Raw genomic sequence first — 22,139 nt, 5'->3', positions numbered from 1 at the left:
AAATCATACAAAATATTAGTGACAAGTTATGAAAAAATAGCAAAGAAACAAAAACTCATCAGGAATGTAATAAGTTAATGTTCTAAAAGGTTCAAAGTTCGCACTGTTTGACAGGCAAAGGGCAGAGCTTGACAATAGATCTTTTAATTTCTCCACTAACAGTTTGAATGTCCACAAATCAAACATTGTTATCCGGACTGGAAAATACATGAATTATTCTACCTATTTCCAGTTCAATTTACATTGAAGAGGTTGGATATTTTTTTACTTAATTAGGACTAAGTCATTTTCAGGCAAATTTTGGGAAATTTCTTCTATTCTTTCAATATTGTAACTCAGAGAGACATTCTGTGTTCCATATTTCTCAAAAATTTTGAAAAATTATTTGTCTTGCTTTCCACTAGTCAAGAATATTTTTTGCTTATCCTAAAATTTCTTCAGGGAGGGATGTAAGAAAGGTACCAATGTGGAAGTGTCCAGTTGTGAGAACAGTAATGTCATTTGGATCATCAGATTGTGAAGAAGATTCAGTTTCTGCAGAAAAAAAATTCCATTTAACATTTTTTGTATAGAATGGAATTCAGGAAAGAATGGAAATGCTCATTTTTCTGACACAATAAGAAAACTTTGTGTATTTCTTTGCTAGCTTTCTTGAAGTTCATCCCACAGACATTTATTTCCTTCGGTTTACCTCTCCTGGTTACAAACTATTTTAATGCTTCCTTGCAAGCCTTAAGAAGTTTATATTAAAGATCTTCGATGAATTTAAGATAAACTTATTGAATGGTAAAGCAAATAAAAACACAAACATAACACTGAAAAACCTTTGCCCATGGCTTTATAATGGATGAGCTAGCAAAATCCATCCTGGCTCGAACAAAAGCTCTTAAAACCATAATTCTAGGCCATGGTAGGTCATCCGTTATTTGTCTTGCACCTTGGGCACAATGTCTAGAGCAAATAACACAATTTTTAATCATGTAACAATCCAAAACTTTTATCTTATTACAGAAAATAAAAATGCAGGATGTGCATGTGAACACGTTTCGTGATTATGTTCTAATGATGAGCTTAGAAATGAAACTTTTTTTTAAGAATAAGCATAGGATGCCTTTTATTTTCCAAAATGTTTGAATTCTTTAGTCATTCTTACTATTGTGAATGTTATAAAGTTCTAAGTTCTTTACTAACAAGAAGTCATGTTTTCTCAGAAGTGTACTTCAAACAATCATTGTTAATTCGTAAATGATAAGCAAAGATACAGCATAATTTTGACCAAGATGAAAATTTGCAAAGAAAAGAATCATCAGGAATTTTAGTGAAATTGGAAATAATGCATTTTCTTTCTTTCTTGGCTACTTCTTTGCTGTCCAGTTTAATGTTTATCTGTTCATCCAATACAGATTCTGGATTATAATTTTGTAACCCAGAAGGTCCACTGAACCATTGATAACAATCAATTAATTCATTAGGTTGTAAGCCTCTAGTACCATAACATGCAGGATTATTTTTTCATTGGGAAAAAAAATTCCATTTAACATTTTTTCACCTCAGGAATGATGGTTTGAATTTTTGACACTGAATTGGCCATGAAAGGAAGCATCTTCATGATTAAAAGGCAATCTAGAATAAGGTGACAGTAGAATTTGACTATGCAAAAAAAGTTACTAGTAAAAGCAGTCAAATATTTCATCCCTGCCTTGAGCAGATTTGCTAACAATAATGCAGAACATAATTCTAGTTTTTGTAAAGATTGCACTTTACGTGGTGCAACAATTTTTTTAACACATATGAATGACATTTTAATTTCTGCTTCAGAAAAAGATTTAGCATAAATTACTGCACAATATGCCTTCTCAGACAGATCACAGATTAAGTGTAACTCTGTCTTATGATAATTATCAACTGAAATCATTTCAGGAATTTTTAATTTACTAAGTGAATTTAACTCTCTGTGAAAGCAAGTCTGGATTGTGAATCATTGCGTATTAAGAGCTTTATTTCATTCTAACTTGTCAGTCCACAAGTCTTGGAAGAAATATTTTTGCAGAAATCATAGTTGGGGCTAACCAGCTTAAGGGGTCACACTGACAACTTCTGACAGCATCTTATTTTAATGACAGTAGAAATTACAGAAAATAGTATGTTAAAATCAAATGGGCCACTGTGGGGATGTCAATTTATTCCCAACATCTTTCTTGCTTGTTTCTTGAAAATGTCCAGTTGAAGAACATTTTCTTCGAGTTCTTGTGGCAGTTCATAATATATGTTCCTAATATTGATCCTAATATATCATGTATGATGACTATTTCTGCAGTATGAAGCAGCTGCTATGCGTAAGGTTATCTGTGCCATTGTTATTTTTTTTATGTTTGTTAAAAGATAATCTATGTAAAAGTTAGATTTGACAATTTCCAATGCCCTTGGAAAATCCTTTTCTTCATCTAAAGTTAATTGGAGGAAGAATTAGTTGATAAGAAGGGTGCAGGGGGAAGTTTCTTATGCTACCATTGAGTAGATATTCTTGAATTGGCTTCTTCACATGATTTGTCTTAAGAATGTGCTGGAAGTTTGTATCTTCATGGCGCACACAAATTTTTTTATGCATTTTTTCTATATCTGTGCAAATAGCAACAGGATATATTCTAAATTGGATGAGAATATCAAATAATTCTAGTTGAATTCTAGGACCTTTGTGCAGCAGGTCATTAAATGAACATCTGGCTAAGTCTTAGGATCTGGCTTACTAACCAAACTAACATTATCAAGATGAGAACTTTTTTGTTTTGAATCTGAATAGAAATCATTAATTGTATTAGTTTCTTATTGAAAGTTTGATTTTTACCCCATCTGCATTAGCAATATCAGAATTTCTTTAATTTCTTTATCCTCAAATTTTGTTAAATTCCTTTTAGTGACTCATTTCTTTACTAATAGTAATTTTATATCCATTATGAAAATAGTAAAGATGACTTACTCTTAATTGTTGCAGCAGATGCATGTTCTCAAATGTTTCAGCAACAGTCAGTTAAATCTGAATTTGTTTGATTAGCATTAAAAAGACATATTGTTTATGAAGCAACAATATTTGTTGCACAAAACACAAAATCTCAGTGAAACATTGCAAACAAATGTGCAAGTTGAAAGTACTAAAAAAAATAGCTTATTTGCTCTTTTTTTTTTCTCATAGTGTAGTAGCATATGAAATCAAAATTGAGCAATAGTAATCATTATTTCATAATGTCTTAGCACATAAAATCAAAACTGAGCAATAATAATTATTGTTCACATAAAATCTATAGGGGCTGCAAGTGGACAGACCAAAAATGATGATACAAAGCAAAATAACACTAGTAAGCAATAAACTGTATGAAATTACATTTTTTATCCTCAAGGAAAAACAAAATATGTCTTACAAATCAAAAAAATTAAACAAAATAAAACATAAACCCTCGTTGCGAAAGCGCGAGTAGTCATGTGATAACTAAAATAAACTGTGCTTCTAGTTACAGTGCTATCTGCATAAACATATAAGTTTAGTAATAATGCTGAGGAAAGGCAAAATTGAATTGGTTAGGAGAAATTTATGAAGCACTTTATGATTAATTTAAAGTATAAAATGAAGGGGGAAAGTCTGCATTAAAATAGAAGAATTTAAATGCATTATCTATCTGATAATTTAATGCTATGTTCTTATCGCAATAAATATTTCTAAGATAAACTATGAATATTGAACTTGTTTGTAATTTAAAAAAGGTTTCATTGCATACTACAGAATGTGCTTGAAATTGAGGGGTAAAGTAATAATAATGAAGATAATAAATGAAGTATCAAAATTCAAATCTGTTATTCAAATTCAACAGGAATACATAACATGATGGTTTGGATACAAACATAATGAAAATTTACAACAAACCTTATAGCCAAATTTAGAATGCAACAATGTCACAACAAATAAATAAATAAAAATCTGAAAGCTTTTAGATTTTATATTATGCCCAGTTGGGCCTTCTTTTTATTTTTTTATTTTTCTGTCATTTTCAGACACATAAACATATTTCAAGAGCATTTGGGCTAGCACCACTTTTTGCTAAAAATGTTTTAAGATCTTTAAAATTTCCAATAGACAGTCTCGCACACTAGAGATAAACATGTTTTATTCCCTACAGTGTTGCCTCTGGTCACTTTGAAATTGTTGAGTTTTTTAATCAAAAATTCATTAAAGTTAAATTCATTAAGGTTTTGCAAAATATGAAATAGACAATAAAACAAATTTGGGCTTCCAGATACACATGTTTGGTGGAGGACTATATTATTCAAATCTTGATGGCTCTAGATATTGTTGTCTTTTCATCATGTGAGGAATATATATACACATATGCAGATTCTTCATTATTTAATTTCTTTAAAAATAATACAGGGCAACAATCTGAAAAGTGATACAGCCATTTATAGTGGATGACACAAAATTCCATTTTGAGACTAAAAGCCCATTCAAGCTATTGCCCTTTTGGGCTAATAAATGACTTTGTAGTAATTTTTTTAATTTGTTTTGCAATAAATACAAAAATAAAAGCTTTGTAATAAATAAACCAAAAAATTCTTATAGCAATTTGCTTATTTCCTAGATTATTTTTTTATTGAAAGTTCCTTAAACAAAAAATATAGTATACTATATTATAAACCATTTCAACATCCACTACATCTTATATATATGCGGTTTAAGTGTTTGTCGCTGATAGTTTATTGGTTGCTTGCATAACTGTAAATTGTTTTATTCCATGTTATTATGAGAAAGCTAAGCCGGAAAGATGATGAATAAGCTAAGCCGGAAAAATTAAAAATACAAGAGCACATGCATTTAACATCTATACATAATAGAATTCACACATAAACATATCTCAAGAGCATTTGGTCTAGCACCACACTTTGCTAAAAATATTTTAAGATCTTTAGAATTTCCAATAGACAGTCTCGCACGCTGGAGATAAACATGTTTTATTCCCTACAGTGTTGCCACTGGTCACTTTGAAATTGTAGAGTTTTTTAATCAAAAATTCATTAAAGTTTTGCAAAATATGAAATAGATAATAAAACAAATTTGGGCTTCTAGATGCCCATTTTTGGGTGGAGGACTATGTTATTCAAAATTTGATAACTTTAAGTACCATTGTTTTGTCATAATGTGAGAAACATACATACACTCATGTATATTCTTCATTATTTAGCTTCTGTAAATATAATAGAGGACGATAATATTTGGTGGCAATAATGTGAAAAGTGATTCAATGGAAAATATTGTTTTGAGATTAATAGCTCTTTGGGGCTTTATATATAAAGACATATAAATCTTACATGGCTAACAAATGGAAATACATGTATATCGAATTAGGTATTCAAAAGAAATCTCACAAAATTTTAAGTAACAAATTGTTCAGGAATCGTAGGCAAATGCCAAAAGCTCTAACACTGGCCTTGGCAGCTCATCTGTGTAAAGAAATGCCAAGAATTAGGTATAGACTAGGGCTTTCTGTTAAAAATGTATTTCATTTCCAGTTTAAAAAAATTTATTATTTAAAAATTATTTTTTTCACTTTATTAAATCCTAGTTATTCCAAAATATTTTAGCATTTAGAAATTGAAAACCGACGCTCATCTTCACTCTCGGCTCCAGTTCGTAAGAAACTTCCTGAACTTACTGTTACTCAACCAGAAGAGGATGCAAAACCACCTCAGCGAGCTGCTAGTCATTCTTTTCTTGATGTACTTTTCCAACGAAGACGTTCTTCAGAAGGATCAAACAAAAGGAGTCCATCACATTCTCGAAATTCATCTCCAGGTCCTGAATTTAGAAAAGCATATCTATTGGAAAAGACATCTTCTCTTTCTAGTCAAGAGGACCTTTCCAATCAGTCGTTTAATCAAGACTTAGATGTGTCTGATGTCAGTGAGGGTGAGACAAACTTCCTAAAAACTGCTCATAATTTACAGAGTAAGAAACAACTATTTATATGCATGTGATAGTAGATTCCTGATTTTCTGAGTAGATAAAGTAAGGATATTTAAAAGAAAAAACAAAATCTCTGTATATTGGTTCAGCTAGTATGCCAGTGACTGTTTTAAGAAAATATAACATGCATATTGCTTAAGTCTTGCTTCTTACATGCTTTACACTAACAGTCTAATGTATGCTTAAGTAAAGTGAAATTCTTAAAACTGTACTTACAATTGAGTCTCATTGATGGTCTGTATTAAAAGTTAAATTTAAGATATTTACACTTTTTAAATATGCTTGTGTTTTCAGGATCCAATAACTGATTGTATAAACTTTGCTATTAGTTGAGGAAAGAAACTTGCTAGACTGTAACGTGAATATTGAAATGATCTATAATGAGAATCGATTGTAGTTACAGTTATATTTTATGCATTGTACTAACAATCTTTGATTTAATAAAATACTTTCTGCTGTATTTATTGCAACTGATGCCTTTTTTTTTAGTACTTATTAATACAGTATTACTATTTTGTCAAGTTTTCAGAGGAAAAATAATAAAAAGTTTCTGCTTTTATCTTTAAAAATAATAAGATAAATTTTTAATGTGTATTAATTTTCTATCAGTTTTGTCATTTTTGAAAAGAACAGTATTGCTATGTAGAAAAATTACATGCATATTTATTATCTAATTTTATCCTGAAATTTAAAAAATCATTGAAATTTACTTTACCATAATTTTCCAAATAATTAATACAGCATGGGGGAAAAAAACTGCCCTTGTCCTTTTCTGATAATTTAGGTCATAACTGTTTAAGTGGTTAAAAAGAGCTTAACAGAGATATAGGTTGATTTATAGTAATTGAATGTACTGTTATCTGTGGTTATCACAGATTTTAACTTTTTTTTTTTTTTTTAATACGAGCTAGTTTCTCTCAAAGTTATGTATAAAAGCATTTTTCTTAGAGCTGACAAAACTCGACTGTCTTGCCATAATAACTTTTTATAATGCAGTCTTGATACTTTTTTGCATTATCTTTTTCGTGGGTTCTTTGCTGTTTGTCAAAATATTTACTTTAATACTGTAATTATGATATTAATTTTACTTCTTAGTTACAACAATTTAAAAAATTGTTAAATGATTTCTTTTTAAATGTTCAGTTTCAAATAGCATAAATTTATATAATAAGGGTCAGTTTTAAGTAATTTGGGGAAATTCACTTGCAAAAGTTATTTCTGAAAATTTATACAGAAATTTTTGATCAGATAACAAACATCCAGTTCTTCAATAAAGGAAAATTTTTAGAAAACAATTTTAAATATTATAAGGTAGAATGCTTGTAATATAATATGGTGACATGATACCAGTTTTTTCTAAAAGTTTTTTTTTTTTTTTGTAATTTGTCTGAAAGATTGTACTTTTGTTTACTATAAATTATACTTTGTAATATATATTCTCCTTTTCTAAAACTGTTATTTATATGCAAAACATTATGGTTTTCTCAGTGAGATGATAGATTTCTTTTAGTGTCATGCCAAATATACATGTAGCTTTCAATAGCTCTTTAATCTGCCCATATCTGCATGACGGATTTCTGATCCTTGTATATATGTCTACAATGAACCGATGTCCTTTTGCAGTTCTGCAATATTCTTTTTTATGTCGCATGTTAAAATTCATCATTTTCATTCAAAAATAATAATAATAAATCTGAAAGAATTCAGATTTTAATGGTCACCCAAAAGAGTTCTTTTAAAATTTAATATTGTTAATCAGTAGAGATTATCGCTAAAAATGGTCCAAGTGGAATAGTGAAACATTTTATAGGATGATAGATGAATATGCATGTAGAGTAAATATGGGGATGTTATGTATCTTCTGTATATTTGAAAAGTGAAAAAATGTTTAATGTTTTAAATTAGATATATCATTCATTGAATGCATTTTTATTTAAATCAATCATATGAAACCTCTCACTGCGTATCCCGCATTTTCTATGGTCAATGTAACAGTAGCAACATTTGTTCAACCCATGGTTTCCGCGGGTATGCATTTTTCCCATTTATTTAACTTCGCAACCCATTCTATTCTTGTTCATGGTTTCATTCCGGTTTTTCTATGATATTTAATTGTTTATTCAGATCTGGGTTAACAAATGGTCTTAGTTGTCTATTTCTACGAAATATACAAGCATGTTTTGCACCATTTTGCACGCTCTTTTCAAAGCTCAGAGATGTCTGTAGATTGACTGTCAGTCCCATGAAACTAACTGCTCAACATTTTGCTAGCGATATATGCCCCAATCCCATCAAGAAAGAGCCTCATAGACAGTGTGCTGTTTGTTGCTCGATAAAAAATTGAAACTGGCAAAAAAAACTCACAAAGAAAACCAAATTTGGTGCAAAGATTGTGAAGTAGGACTTTGCCTCGAGCCTTGTTTCAAAGTTTATCATACTAAACTTCATTTCTAATAAATGTTTTGTAAGTATTTTTCATATTTTCATTAATATATATGTTTTACCTTCATATTCCTTAAAATATATCATAATTTAACAAAGATTGATTTTCAGAATTTTGCTTTTATATGATTATTCTTCAATTTCGATTTTCTGACAACTTTTTATGATCTAATTCTATGTTTAAAAAAAAAAAAAAAAAACTCTTTTACCCCCCCCCTTTTTTTCTTTTTTTGGGGGGTGTATATTTGATTTTTAAAACATATGTAGATTTGAAATGTAGTGTATTAAAAAAAATATGCAATTTTTGAACCTGTTTTGATAAAAAAAAAATTATGCAATGAGAGGGTTAAAAAGTAAGAAAATAATATTTTTAAGAGCTGCATTTATTTGCTTTTAAATAGCTTAATATGTTAATCAGTAATAGATAGCTTAAATTTAAATGATAAATATCTTACATTTTACTGAATGGCAACAGCCTCAAATGAATAGTGAAACAATATAAAATCATGTTTCATAACAGCTCTTTTGGGCTTTAAAAAAAAGAAAGTGAACTGTTTTTAGGAGATACATGTGTTATTGAAGAGGTTTGTAGCTGTGCAGTGTAAAATAGTAATACAGTAGAAGTCCAGAAATCCGCAAAGCTTGGAACCAGAGGTTGTGCAGATTTCAGAACAGAAAAGATAAATCATAATATTCAGACTAAAGTGCAAAATAAATGAGGCATATTAGATGCGTTTAATTAAATTATTATATGCATTATTACAATAATTTATTATATGCATTAAATTATTATTACATATATAAACTGATTGTATTATATTATTCATTTACATTAGGCCCCTCTATTTTTAAATCAGCATGAATCTGCTTTCCGTTTTCTCTCAGGAGCAGTCCTGAAATTGGTACTCCATCACTCCGCTGCTGCCGGAACCGCTCGTACAAGACAGCATCGAGGTTTGCCGATTTCACCTCATGCAAAGATTTCCGGTTTCGGATTCCGGTGTTAGAATCACTGTTGCTGTAAAATTTCAACTGCTTTTCTTTTTTTTTTCCCATATATCATACACAGTCTGTGACGCAATTCTGTATTATTCTGCTACAAAAAGAGGAGTAGCACCTGCCTCCATCTTTTGCAGAATTTCCACTTTTTGCATTACTGTCAGTGCAACGTGTTTCAACCTTGCAAGCAGTAAAATCATGAGTGTATTTCTTATCTGTCATTGTATTAAAAAGCGTTGAAATTTAAAATATTCTTAATTTATCCACAAAATATCCGGATAAAAAAAAAGGCAGCACTAAGCAATCTTGTGAAATAACAAAGTTCAGAAAATACAACAACGTGAATCGTGAACTTGAAAGAAGAGTTGAGTGAATCCTCTGCTTTTTTACCTCGATGCAGATTGGAGAGGAAAAAACTTTTATCATGATGTCAATAATTTGGTATTTCCGTTATGACTCATTATAATTTGGTAATTATGATGCCATTATTCGGTAAGTATTTTTTCATCGATATTTCATATTCCATGTTGCGGTTTTCAGAACTTATAAACTGAATGTTTATATTTTGAGAAGCAACGTGGATTTCAGGTTGGTGGATTTTCGGTATTTGACTATAATAATAAATATAACAATTTCATTTGGACTTAGAAAGTGCTGTTTCTGAAGTTATTAATGCACAAAGCATTTTCATCCAAATTTTATGGATTTATCTCCTAGGGGTTGTGGAATGAATTTTTAAATGAAGCATATTAGTGTTTTCGAAATAAGTGAGAGAAAAGAAATTGTTAGGGAATCTACATCAGTTGATGATGAACGTGAATATCAATAAATGACTCTATACTTCAATTTAACTTTTAAGTCCTAGGAAGGAATTAAGCAAAATTTCCCTTTCTGTGCTTGAACTTGTTATCTCTGCTTCCTTGATGCCAATCAGTTATCTTGACCACATTGCTGCTGGAACTTCAGAATTGAAGTTGATGTGTTGAGATAGAGTAATTCATGGGGTGACTTCTCACACTAGTGAAACAATTTGTTGTAGCAGTATCAAATTTAATAGGATATAGTTTTTTAGAAAATTGTTGGAATTATCTAATTAATATTTTACGGTAATTTTGGTGTTAAAAGAGGGATAAGTGTTCTGTTATCGGTGATAATTTCAGATCATTTTGAGACTTAATATCTTTTATGTACAAATTTAAACTTTCAAAATATAAAAATTATTGGGAGATTTACATAAGAAGTTGATGGAAAATATTAGACGTGGTAACTGCATTAACAAACAAGTTTATGCAATATTTAAAGGAGATCCTTCTGTTTCTGTAAAAGTGTCATGTTGTACAGTCAAACATTGCTTAATAGTTTAGTTTTTTTATTTTTAAAGAAGGCAAGGATTGGGCTTATAATCTATGAAAATTTATAACTGGATTTTTTATACTGGAATTTAAAATGGTTAGAAATATAACTATAAAAAATTGGTTGATTTTGAAGAGTTTGTTGAATTAATTAAAAAGATTCAGAACAAACTTTATTTGGAAGATTATTTTCTGATATATCTCTTGATGTAACAATTGAATTCTGTAGTGATGAGATCTTAACATTAAGCAAATGCAATGTGAAAAAAAAAAACTCTTCATTAAATAGGAAAAAAAAATTCTAAATAAGATTTTGAAAAAAAAATCACTTCAAGGTGCAGATGGACCCTTTCTTGGAGATCTGTGCTAGGTTTTGTAGCTGTGTAAGCTTTTTCACATGTATGCTTTTGTAGATAACACCTGTTTCTGTACACACAGATAACATACTCATTTTCCCTTCTTCTTCTTTATTATTATTATTATTATTATTATTATTATCAATAAATTGTTTGGTACTTCCTGATTATCCAAATCTCCCTCCAGAAAAGTAAAGTTTAAAACTTTTCTGACTAATTTTTCACCAAGCTAAGACATGAAAGGCAACAGCCATTTTCAAAAATGACACACTTAAGAATTACATAAAACATCAACCATCAACCAGTTAACAAAATAAAAAATGCAAGAAAGATTCACATTGAAACTCATTGATTTTGGAGCATACAATATTGATTATTATCACAATTTACTGATTTTAGGCATATTTTGGACTTCTGTATTATGCATCATAATACAGACAGCAATTCATAAGCCATTTACTTTGTTAAGGATGAATACGAGAGACACTCTAAAATTTTTTAGATGCAGTAGGTTTTTAATGTCATATATACGAAATTTTAAAAGTGTTCAAAGTAGTCTCCTCCAACATCAATGCACTTCTGTAAGCAAATTTCCTGAGATTTTAAATGCGTCAAGCTATTCATTTCTTGGAACCGATGAAAAGAGGGCATTTATAGCCTCATCAGTGTCATCTTAAGAATGAAAACAACATCCATGTAAGTTCTTTTTTAGATTAAAAAATAGCCAAAAGTCGCACATAGCTAGATCAGATGAATAGGAGGATGATCTATCACTTTGATGTGTTTTTGTTCAAGAAACTTAACTGTTAAGCAAGCTGAATGAGAAGATGTATTTCCATTGTGGAGCATGAGTCCTGTAGTATTCATTTCTTGAAGAATTTTTGGAAGATCCTCAGTGGTACACCAGTTAGCTGTGACTCCTCTTATGTCCATACAGCTTGATGACTTTGACTAGTCCTTTACTTCTGAAGAAAATGACATACATTACTTTTTTCATGCCATGTTATCTTTTCACCATTTTGGGCATGGGTTCATCTTCAAAGACCCATACTTTACTCTCCTGATATGTTGAAACATCAAAAAATGGTTTGTATGTTTCATCACCAATTGCGATTTTAGAAACAATGTGGAGGCCACCATCTTTAAGTAATTTGAGGGTTTCTTTACTGATTCTGATACACTCCTCTTTTTGGTGTTTGGTTATATTATGGGAAACCCAATGGCAAACTATTTTTTTCATATGCAATTCTTCATGAATAATTTTATGTATGGTGGCGGATTCAATGTTAAGTTCCTTCTGTGTCATTTGGTAGGTGCAGCGATTATCATCAATTAACATTTTCCATATGGCAGACACATTATCCGGAATTACTGCTAACACCAGCCTTCCTGTATGTTCTTCATTCTGAAGAGATTTGCAAACTCTGTGAAATTCTGTAAACTGTCTGAATACAGGATCCTCATTTCTAAATGCTAATAGTAGATGTTGCATGCATTCTTCTTGATTTAATCCCACTTTAAAATCATAGCACGATAATGTTCTTGTGTCAACTCCATTTTTTCTTCTGTCTAAAATTTATTCTATGCTAAACTACTTGCAGTTGGCCAATAAAAAATTGTCTGCCGTGCTAAAATATTTCATATTTTCAAATCTAACCATTAATGTTTTCCTACACATATTATCTGCGCGCATCTCAAATATTTCAGCGTGACTTCCATAAATATGACACAGAAGTGTTAGGGTTTTCAAAAGACTTGTTTAAGAAATTGATCCTTTTGGGGGGGAAATTTGATTGTGATAAAAGTTTGCAGAAAATCTGGGTTTGTTTCAATTTCATAGAAATTAATATTTTGGATAATAAAAAAATTTGTGAATATGAAATTAATTTTTGTATTCAAAAGAAATGGTATATTTTTACTTCACATGTTATTAATTTATTAGAATTATTTAATAATTATAAATTCTGTTTCCTTTGCATGCAAAGAAATGACTGAAATTGTTATGAGATGAGTAAAAGTTAATTATATCAATAATATAAAACTAATAGGACTATTATGATAGCTAAAAGTCGCACATAGCTAGATCGACTCTCGATTAACCAGACCTTGTCTAAAAAAAAAAAAAAAAAAAAAAAAAAAAAAAGTTAATTTGTTTATTGCAGAACAGTTGAAAATTTACTGTCACAAACCATCAAAGTAAAAAATAAATAAATAAATAAAAATTAGTGAGAAATACAAAAGAAAAAAAATGCATGTTTATAATAGCAGTGATAGCAGATGATGTTTGAATATTTAAGAATTGTTTTTATCCATAACAGTATGTAATTTAACCGCCCAACAACGTTCTTCTTTCTATTCTGAAATGTATTCTTCCTATTTTAAATACTTATTTAACTTAATAAAATGATTGTTCAAATCAAACTGCTTAAAAATGCAAGTAAAATGTTAATAGTATTTTTCTGTTAATTATGGTATGGGTTATTTCTCTTTCTTATGTTTTTTAGCTGCTTTGAGTTAACCATGATTTGACATTAACCATAGATAATCAGGATTTTATTGCACTTGAAGTAAGTCTTGCATGAGAATTGTATAGGGTACGATATGTATGAATAGTCGTAACATGATGAATATGAAAGATAATTCAGAAATTTTAGTTAAATTTTAAAAAATTGTCAAGGAAAAGCTGGTATTTGTACAAAAATTTTATATTTTCAGAATCTCGGGAATTTTCTTAAAATTTGCTAAATTAGTCATGGAAATTTGTGCATTATCAGTGTGGCAAGGTCAGTCATTTAAAAAAAAAAAAGTCTTATTGCTATTTTACAGCATTTGTTATTAACTTTAATACCTTTAGTATAATTAATGACATTTTAATGCCTTATATTGTGTACTTTCAATTAAAAAATTCTTTTTACCTTACCTCTATAGTGTTGTATGCATAACTCCCTTAAACTGGTAGTACAACTGTTGCACTGGAAAAATTATTTTCTTTAAAGCCAGTTGTGGTACTACTATTGTACTATCATCTTCCCTCCCCTTCTTAGAGAAATATTGTATCTTTTACTGCTTTGGCTGACAAATAAATCTATGGGTGGCCTGCGGTAGTCTTCATAGTAGCCACTACTCACTGTTCCCCATTCTTAACAGTTTGGCTACATTTTGATGAGGTCCTATTGTTTTGTCTTGCCCCAATAATGTAGGAAATCAAATAACCAAAAATTAGAACTTTGTGTAGCGTTTTCTTGTTACCAGTCCCCCCCTTTGTCTTGTTCTAATACAGTAGCAAATCAAATAACCAAAATTAGAACTATGGGTAGCATTTTTTTGTTTCCAAAAAGCCAGTTCTGGTATTACTATTGTACCAACATCTTCCTTCCCTTCCTTAGAGAAATATCCCATCTTTTATTTTAGCTGACAAATAAATCTGTAGGTAGCCTGCAGTAGTCTTCATAGTAGCCACTACTTATTATTCCCCATTCTAAACAGTTTAGCTACATTTTGACGAGGTCTTACTGTTTTTTCTTGCTCCACTACAGTAGGAAATCAAGTAACCAAAAATTAGAACTCTGTGTAGCATTTTCTTGTAACTAATTATATATATATTTATATATACACATCTTATGCTACTCGTATGAACATTATATATATATCTTCTGCTGCTCATATGAACATTTTTTATAATGGCACTTCATTTCAAAAATCTTGGACAGGATGAAATGCACTTGCAGTATGAGCAATACTGAGAATGCAAAGGATAGTACTAACTTAATTTTTTTTAATTGTGGTCTAAAAATCCCAAAATCAAATTGTTTTATTTATTTAAAATTAGATGTAGATTCTTTTGAACAGTTGGTTCCATTTACTCTTCACACTACAGATGTAGAATGGATTGGATCACAGATATTTTGGAGATTTTCTTTCATGCGAAATGTATGTTCAAATCAGTTTTCTTAGTGTATTTTCCATAAAGGTAGCTTAACATTCTTTGTTAAAAATTAAATATTTGTATACTAGCAATTGTTCTGATTTGTCTACTACAATATAAATAGCAAACTAAAGTTTAAATCAGTCTTAGCTTTACTACTGTTATTAATGATTCATCTCATAGTAATTAAATTACTAATGAAAAATTATTAACGTACATCATATTTGAATATGCAAACCTACAAATTAAACCCACATACATTACATTTTGTGAAGCTGTACTCTAATTTCCTAAATTTCCTAATTTCTAATAATGTTATTATGGGCATAAAACCTGAGAATGAAAATAAAAATGCCTATATGTTGACAAATCATAACTGAGAATGATTAGAAACATTTATTGCTCTGTAGAGATGTATAAAAATTGTTTTTCAAACAAATATGTTACAAAATTTTCAGCAGATGTCAAAATGTATGATATCTTATTATATTTTAATTCTAACCATAGAAATGATAAATATTGTTTGCTGCAATATTTTATATATATATATATATTAATTATATATATCTGGAGAGAGAGAAAAGAAATCTGTGTGTGTGTGTGACCGTACCTACCCAAAAAACAAATATATATCAATATGAAGGTTATATATGATACTTTGCTTAGGGTTACGTTTTGCACATTTAAACAATGTGGCTGGAATTTGACTAATTCTACTTGTGTTTTGATGATGGCTTTTCTTTCAAAATATTGTATTTTCTAGAAGTATAAATTTACTTGTTCATTAATATTTATTATTTTATTCATAATATTTATTATTTTATTCATACATATATGCACTGTATGTGTTAAAAAATGTGACTTCCCTTTACTTTGTAAGTTAAATTTTAATAAATAAAAGTGCCGGTGAATATTTGATGGGAGCAGAATTATGATTAGAATGAAAGAAATATTACCTAATTAAATATAGTATTTTATTATGGTGCACAGAAAAGAACACAAAATGTTAATGATTGATTAATGTTTATTTTCTTTCATAATTTCTAATTAACCAGCACTGGGCCCATCAGCAGCCAAGAGCTAAAATCAATGAATACTATTAATTCTACCTAGTTTGAATCCCATGAACAAGCTGGCTGAATAGAAGTTTTTGTAGATTTTTTCACGTATAATGTGTATGTGACATAGTTTCCCTTTAATACTCTTTCCAAAAGCATCTTTTCCTGTAGGTGGATAACCCTCGAGTTGCTATGCCTTAATCAGTTAAGCTAACATTAACCGCAACCAATATAGTTGATGCAGATTTAAGTGAAATCACTCTAATTGATATGGCTATTATAATTAGTGGTATTTATATATAAGGTAATTAACCTGTGTATGTAATTTACTTAGCATTTAAACAGTGTAAACATTATATACACATTATATACAGTATGGTAATTAAATTTGTTTCTCTCATTCTGCAATTTCATTTATTAAAGAAGGGAGTTTTATACTTGAGTAAACACTGTATCTAGGGAGTATAAAAAAGGTATAAAGGTGTAAAAAGAAAGTAAACATGCTAAGTATAGCAGATTTGAATGCATATAAATTAGTGACTCTTCCTCGTTTAGAACTAAATGACCAAAATACACACACAAGTGATAAATAGAATTCCTGCCATTCTGACTAATTCAGTATAAGGAATTTTTATTGTTCCATGCTTTGCTATTTATTTTTATCTAAATTGTTTGATCATTTTATTCTAAACAAGAAAAAGTCTCGAAAAAAACTTTTAAAATTTGATATACAGTCATCCCTCAGTTATTGCGGTTAATAGGGACCAGAACCGGCCGCGATAAGTGAAAAACCACAAAGTAGTGTCACCCTCTCATTTTTAACTTACATATATTTTTTTTTGTATTTGTATAATATTAATAAGTGTATATGAAACCATATAAGTGTATATGTTATCATTAGAACATTAAAGAATAGTTTTAAACATGTAAATAAAATATTGATAGTATAAATAACATACATAAAATAATGTATAACTATGATACATGTGTGTAACATACATAGATGTAACTAAAGTGTACATACTGTAAATATGTTTTTAGAACTCTTTTATTCTTATAACAACTTTTCTTTTATAACAAGGTACGTAACTCACCTCTAACAATAGCTTTTCTTCACTTGATCTTTATAAATATTGATGAAATGCTTGTGAGGTGAAGATGATTTACTGCACAGGTTAATGAGAGCTTTATTGCTCCTCAGATGATGCCTGATCTTCAGGTGCTAGGGGCGCTGGATCATCGCAGGCAGCTTCGGATAGAGCTGGGGTAGCTGCAGTAGGAATTTCTGCAGAACGTTTTTGGTGCACAAGGAACGTCGTGATGGGGAGTTGTAACCGCTGTTTTTTCTTCTGAACAAAGATGCCCTTGTACAATGCCATTACACCCTCAGTACGGTTGTGGAATTCTACGACTCTGACCATGTTGTTGTCGATTTCCTGGGCCCTATGTTGCACAGCTCTTGCAGGTTTTCCAAGGTAAGGCCACGTTCTTCAGCTTCGTTGTCATCACCATCGTCAGTTACCTCCTCTTCTTCGTTCGCCAATCTTGTCATTTCAACGAGTTCCTAGTCATTTATGGGGTTCGAGTGGCACTCAATCAGTATGTTCACTTCACTCAAACATTGATTTGAATGAGCACGGTTGTCTTCGCTGGGTATGAGAGCGAAGGTGAGGAAAACATCTAGGCCAATCAGCTTAAGAGATTCTCGAGTCGGGAGGGATATCAAATGGTGCGATGCTAGCCAGCCAATCAGAGACGTGGATTTTTAATTGTGTGGGCACTCTTTGCCTGCTGGCGTGGGGGACAACTTTCATGCCATAATTCCTAAATTTTGAATTTTTAATGAATATTTTTGAACAATCCGCTATGTACTGAGGCCACGATCAATGAACCTCGAAGTAGCGAGAGATGACTGTACTAAGCATTTTAATTTTTAATTACTTGCAACACATAGACAGGGAGAAAAAATTTAATCGAAAACTTTTGAAAGAATTTTAATCATTTTCACTTCATGATGCAATAAAGGTATATCTAAGAATTACTAAGAATTAATGTGTGTAATTATTGAAATGCTTCTTCATTTCAATTAAAGAAAATGTCTGGAAATGATATTGTTTGCCTTTAAAAATAGCTGCTGTCACCGTAATGTTTATGTAAAATTACATAACGTGGATCTTAGTATGGCTTTCGAGAAAGGAGATTTCCATTCAAGAAGGAAGTCTCCTTTCGTTCAAGATGTTCACAATCTTAGCATGGGATCTAAGGATAAACACCGTAATTGAAATTCATTTTTTCTAGAATGTCTCAATTTGCTGTTAGCAGTGCAATAACATTTATATCTTCTGAAAATCACAGTTTATAGAAGAAGAAAAATTAGAACATTACATTATTTCCCAACATTTAATGATAATAAAATATATATAAATGAGGTGTTGACTGCAGAAAATAAATGTTGAGAAAAATGCAAATGTAGCAAATTAATCAAAGAACCCACAACAGAATCAGACAACCATGCAAATTTTACTACATTCACGGTGGGGAAAAGACCATTTGAAAATGACTTAATTAACAAATACTGAAAAAGAGGGTAAAACTTTTGGGATCATACCATTCTGTAATCTAACGTAAGAGTATTTTAAGCTGGTCTTAGAAGCTTAAAACCTCCTGATCAGGTTTTTTGTTATATATATCAAGTTTTTTCATTTGAGGGGTATCATTTTTTGTTGTTATTGTTGATTTTTATTCGTAATTGGTATTTTCAAATTGTCTCTGTCCGTGCAAAAAAGAAATCCATGTGGAATTAAATTTCATTAAAATTATGCTATATTTTTTTAGTGTGCATTTTTTACTGTTCCAGTAACTATGAATACTTGTAGGAAAATATAATTTTTTAACATAATGAATGAATAGCAACATTTATACTTGAAGGAAATAAATCCAAAATTGAGTTTTAGTGGGAAAGGGGGGGAACAAATCTTTCTCCCTTCTTCAGTTCTTTTACTGTAGGGTTTCCCTTCCCTTATGGTATTTTTTTAAATGTTAAAAGGAATTGGTATTTGCATGTTTATGTACTTAAAGGCTCTGGTTTTCATTTTTTATAGTCTTGTGTCTTTTTTAAACTGCTGATTTGATTATGAACTAATGACATTTCTTTCAAGTGTTCTTCATCTTCAGATTGGTATCAGGCCCTTCAAATTCTTTTTAAATGTTAGAATAGAATAGATAGAGATTAGTAGAGATTTTAATAGTTAGGGTAGATGCAAAACTGTTGTTTTTGAAGAAATATTTGAAAACAGATTATGAAAAATTCAGCAGCAAATCATTGCGATTGATCTTACTTTTAAAATGATGCAGAGCACTACAAAGCAGATACAGAGCAATGAAAGTTGTACCAGTATTATTTGCTTTAAAAGTTTAGCCCCTGCCCCCACCCCAAAAAAAACATAAGGAAGATTAATAATATGTCCATTTCATGCAGCCATATCTGCTATTATTTTTTAAGTGACATTTATTCTCTTATAGGAATTAAATCTTCAGTTTAGTTAAGAATGGATTATTTTCGTTCTCTGTGTGTGATTATATTTTTTTCATGACTAACTTTCGATGTCATTGATCTTTTAATATTAAAAAAAGCTGCACTTATTTTCTGATTGTACCAGTTCTACACCAGTAGGCCAGAAATCACACACTGTCTTGTATGTTCATAAACCAAAAGGTATTTTTTTATGCAAACCCTTGATTGACTTGATTATTCGTTTTGCTGTTATATTTGAGCCTACAAGAAGAGTGGCAGTTGTGGAGAAAAAAATAATAAAAAAGCGCTTTTATTTTATATTAGTATATAAAATTCATATTTTTTTTAATTATATAGTTGCTTATTTTAGAAATCAAGTGAAAGAGAAGATGCATTGTAAGATAAATAACATGTGTTTAAAAAATAAAGACTGTTTCCCCGTTTAAGAATTGCACGACTTTCATGTGTGAATTGCTGTGATGTATAATAATTTTTTTTTTAACATTGAAGATTAATAAGAGCAATTTTAATTCCGAAATCTTGAAAAATAGAAAAAAATCACTTTTACAAACTCAATTTTTAGGTAAATTAGATGAATTACCAATTATATATATATATATATTAGAAAGCTCGGTTTTCATACAAAATGACCGCTGTTCTAGATGTTATAAATTGTAATTAAAATAATTTGTGCAAAGATGTCTGCTAATTCAAACTCAATTACCCAGGGCAGGCAGCAAGGACGCCCTTTTCTTACTGCCCCACGTGGTTTCCCCCTTCTACTTGCTTAATTGCTTAAAGAAGAGTGCAATGAAGGAAACCACTGGCGGTACACTTCCTTAGAGCCACCACTAGCTCAATAAATAAAGGTGATTTAAATAATAAAATGTTAATTCACATGTCGAAGATCTCTTTGTTACACAACATTTCTTGTGTAGATATTTCCATCATTTTTAAGCTCGCCTTGCAGAGGACCATCAATTATTTTTAATTCATGAACTCTTCAACAGGCAACATAAAGTTGACCGTGTCCAAATGCAGGCTCAGGTAAAAAAAAATGCCAACATGCTTAAGCGTTTAGCCCTGAGACTTATTGATGGTCATAGCAAAGGCAAGTTTTACAGGAAATTGTCTATGTGTCAATTGAAACGGCAACTTCATCCCATTGGCTAGTACAGTTACGCAAGCAACCAATAAACTATCGGCAACAAACAGACACTTAAGCTGCATATAATAAAGATATTTATTTATTTCATTTTATTTGTTTTTTCATTGTTGCTTGTGTTTGCCGATTGCATATTTCTGAATTCTATTATGTATAGATGTTAAATGCATGTGCTCTTGTATTTTTAATTTTTCCGGCTTAGCTTATTCATCATCTTTCCGGCTTAGCTTTCTCATAATAACATGGAATAAAACAATTTACACTTATGTAAGCAACCAATAAACTAACAGCGACAAACACTTAAGCCGCATATATATAAGATGTAGTGGATGTTGAAATGGTTTATAATATAGTATACTGCATTTTTTGTTTAAGGAACTTTCAATAAAAAAAATAATCTAGGAAATAAGCAAATTGCTATAAGAATTTTTTGGTTTATTTATTACAAAACTTTTATTTTTGTATTTATTGCAAAACAAATTAAAAAAAATTACTACAAAGTCATTTATTAGCCCAAAAGGGCAATAGCTTGAATGGGCTTTTTGTCTCAAAATGGAATTTTATGTCATCCACTATAAATGGCTGTATCACTTTTCAGATTGTTGCCCTGTATTATTTTTAAAGAAATTAAATAATGAAGAATCTGCATATGTGTATATATATTCCTCACATGATGAAAAGACAACAATATCTAGAGCCATCAAGATTTGAATAATATAGTCCTCCACCAAACATGTGTATCTGGAAGCCCAAATTTGTTTTATTGTCTATTTCATATTTTGCAAAACCTTAATGAATTTAACTTTAATGAATTTTTGATTAAAAAACTCAACAATTTCAAAGTGACCAGAGGCAACACTGTAGGGAATAAAACATGTTTATCTCTAGTGTGCGAGACTGTCTATTGGAAATTTTAAAGATCTTAAAACATTTTTAGCAAAAAGTGGTGCTAGCCCAAATGCTCTTGAAATATGTTTATGTGTCTGAAAATGACAGAAAAATAAAAAAATAAAAAGAAGGCCCAACTGGGCATAATATAAAATCTAAAAGCTTTCAGATTTTTATTTATTTATTTGTTGTGACATTGTTGCATTCTAAATTTGGCTATAAGGTTTGTTGTAAATTTTCATTATGTTTGTATCCAAACCATCATGTTATGTATTCCTGTTGAATTTGAATAACAGATTTGAATTTTGATACTTCATTTATTATCTTCATTATTATTACTTTACCCCTCAATTTCAAGCACATTCTGTAGTATGCAATGAAACCTTTTTTAAATTACAAACAAGTTCAATATTCATAGTTTATCTTAGAA

At 30.1% G+C, this 22,139-nt stretch overlaps 1 protein-coding gene across 2 annotated transcripts in view; it reads left to right on the top strand.

The window, feature by feature from the left end:
• Positions 1-22,139, top strand: part of LOC118193248 (uncharacterized) — a 143,163-nt gene that overhangs the window by 54,854 nt on the left and 66,170 nt on the right. For both annotated transcript variants that reach the window (XM_085814508.1, XM_085814502.1), the window contains one exon: positions 5,629-5,953. In XM_085814508.1, coding sequence (XP_085670634.1) covers positions 5,629-5,953 — 325 coding nt within the window. The remainder of the gene's footprint in view (positions 1-5,628; positions 5,954-22,139) is intronic.

Source organism: Stegodyphus dumicola, chromosome 1 (genome assembly GCF_044657685.1).
Source record: "Stegodyphus dumicola isolate Sdum_Otavi_A_Nest chromosome 1, ASM4465768v1".
NCBI classification, from domain to species: Eukaryota; Metazoa; Arthropoda; class Arachnida; order Araneae; family Eresidae; genus Stegodyphus; species Stegodyphus dumicola.
Note: the sequence above shows the minus strand (reverse complement) of the source record. Positions and strands in the feature narration are given on the sequence as shown.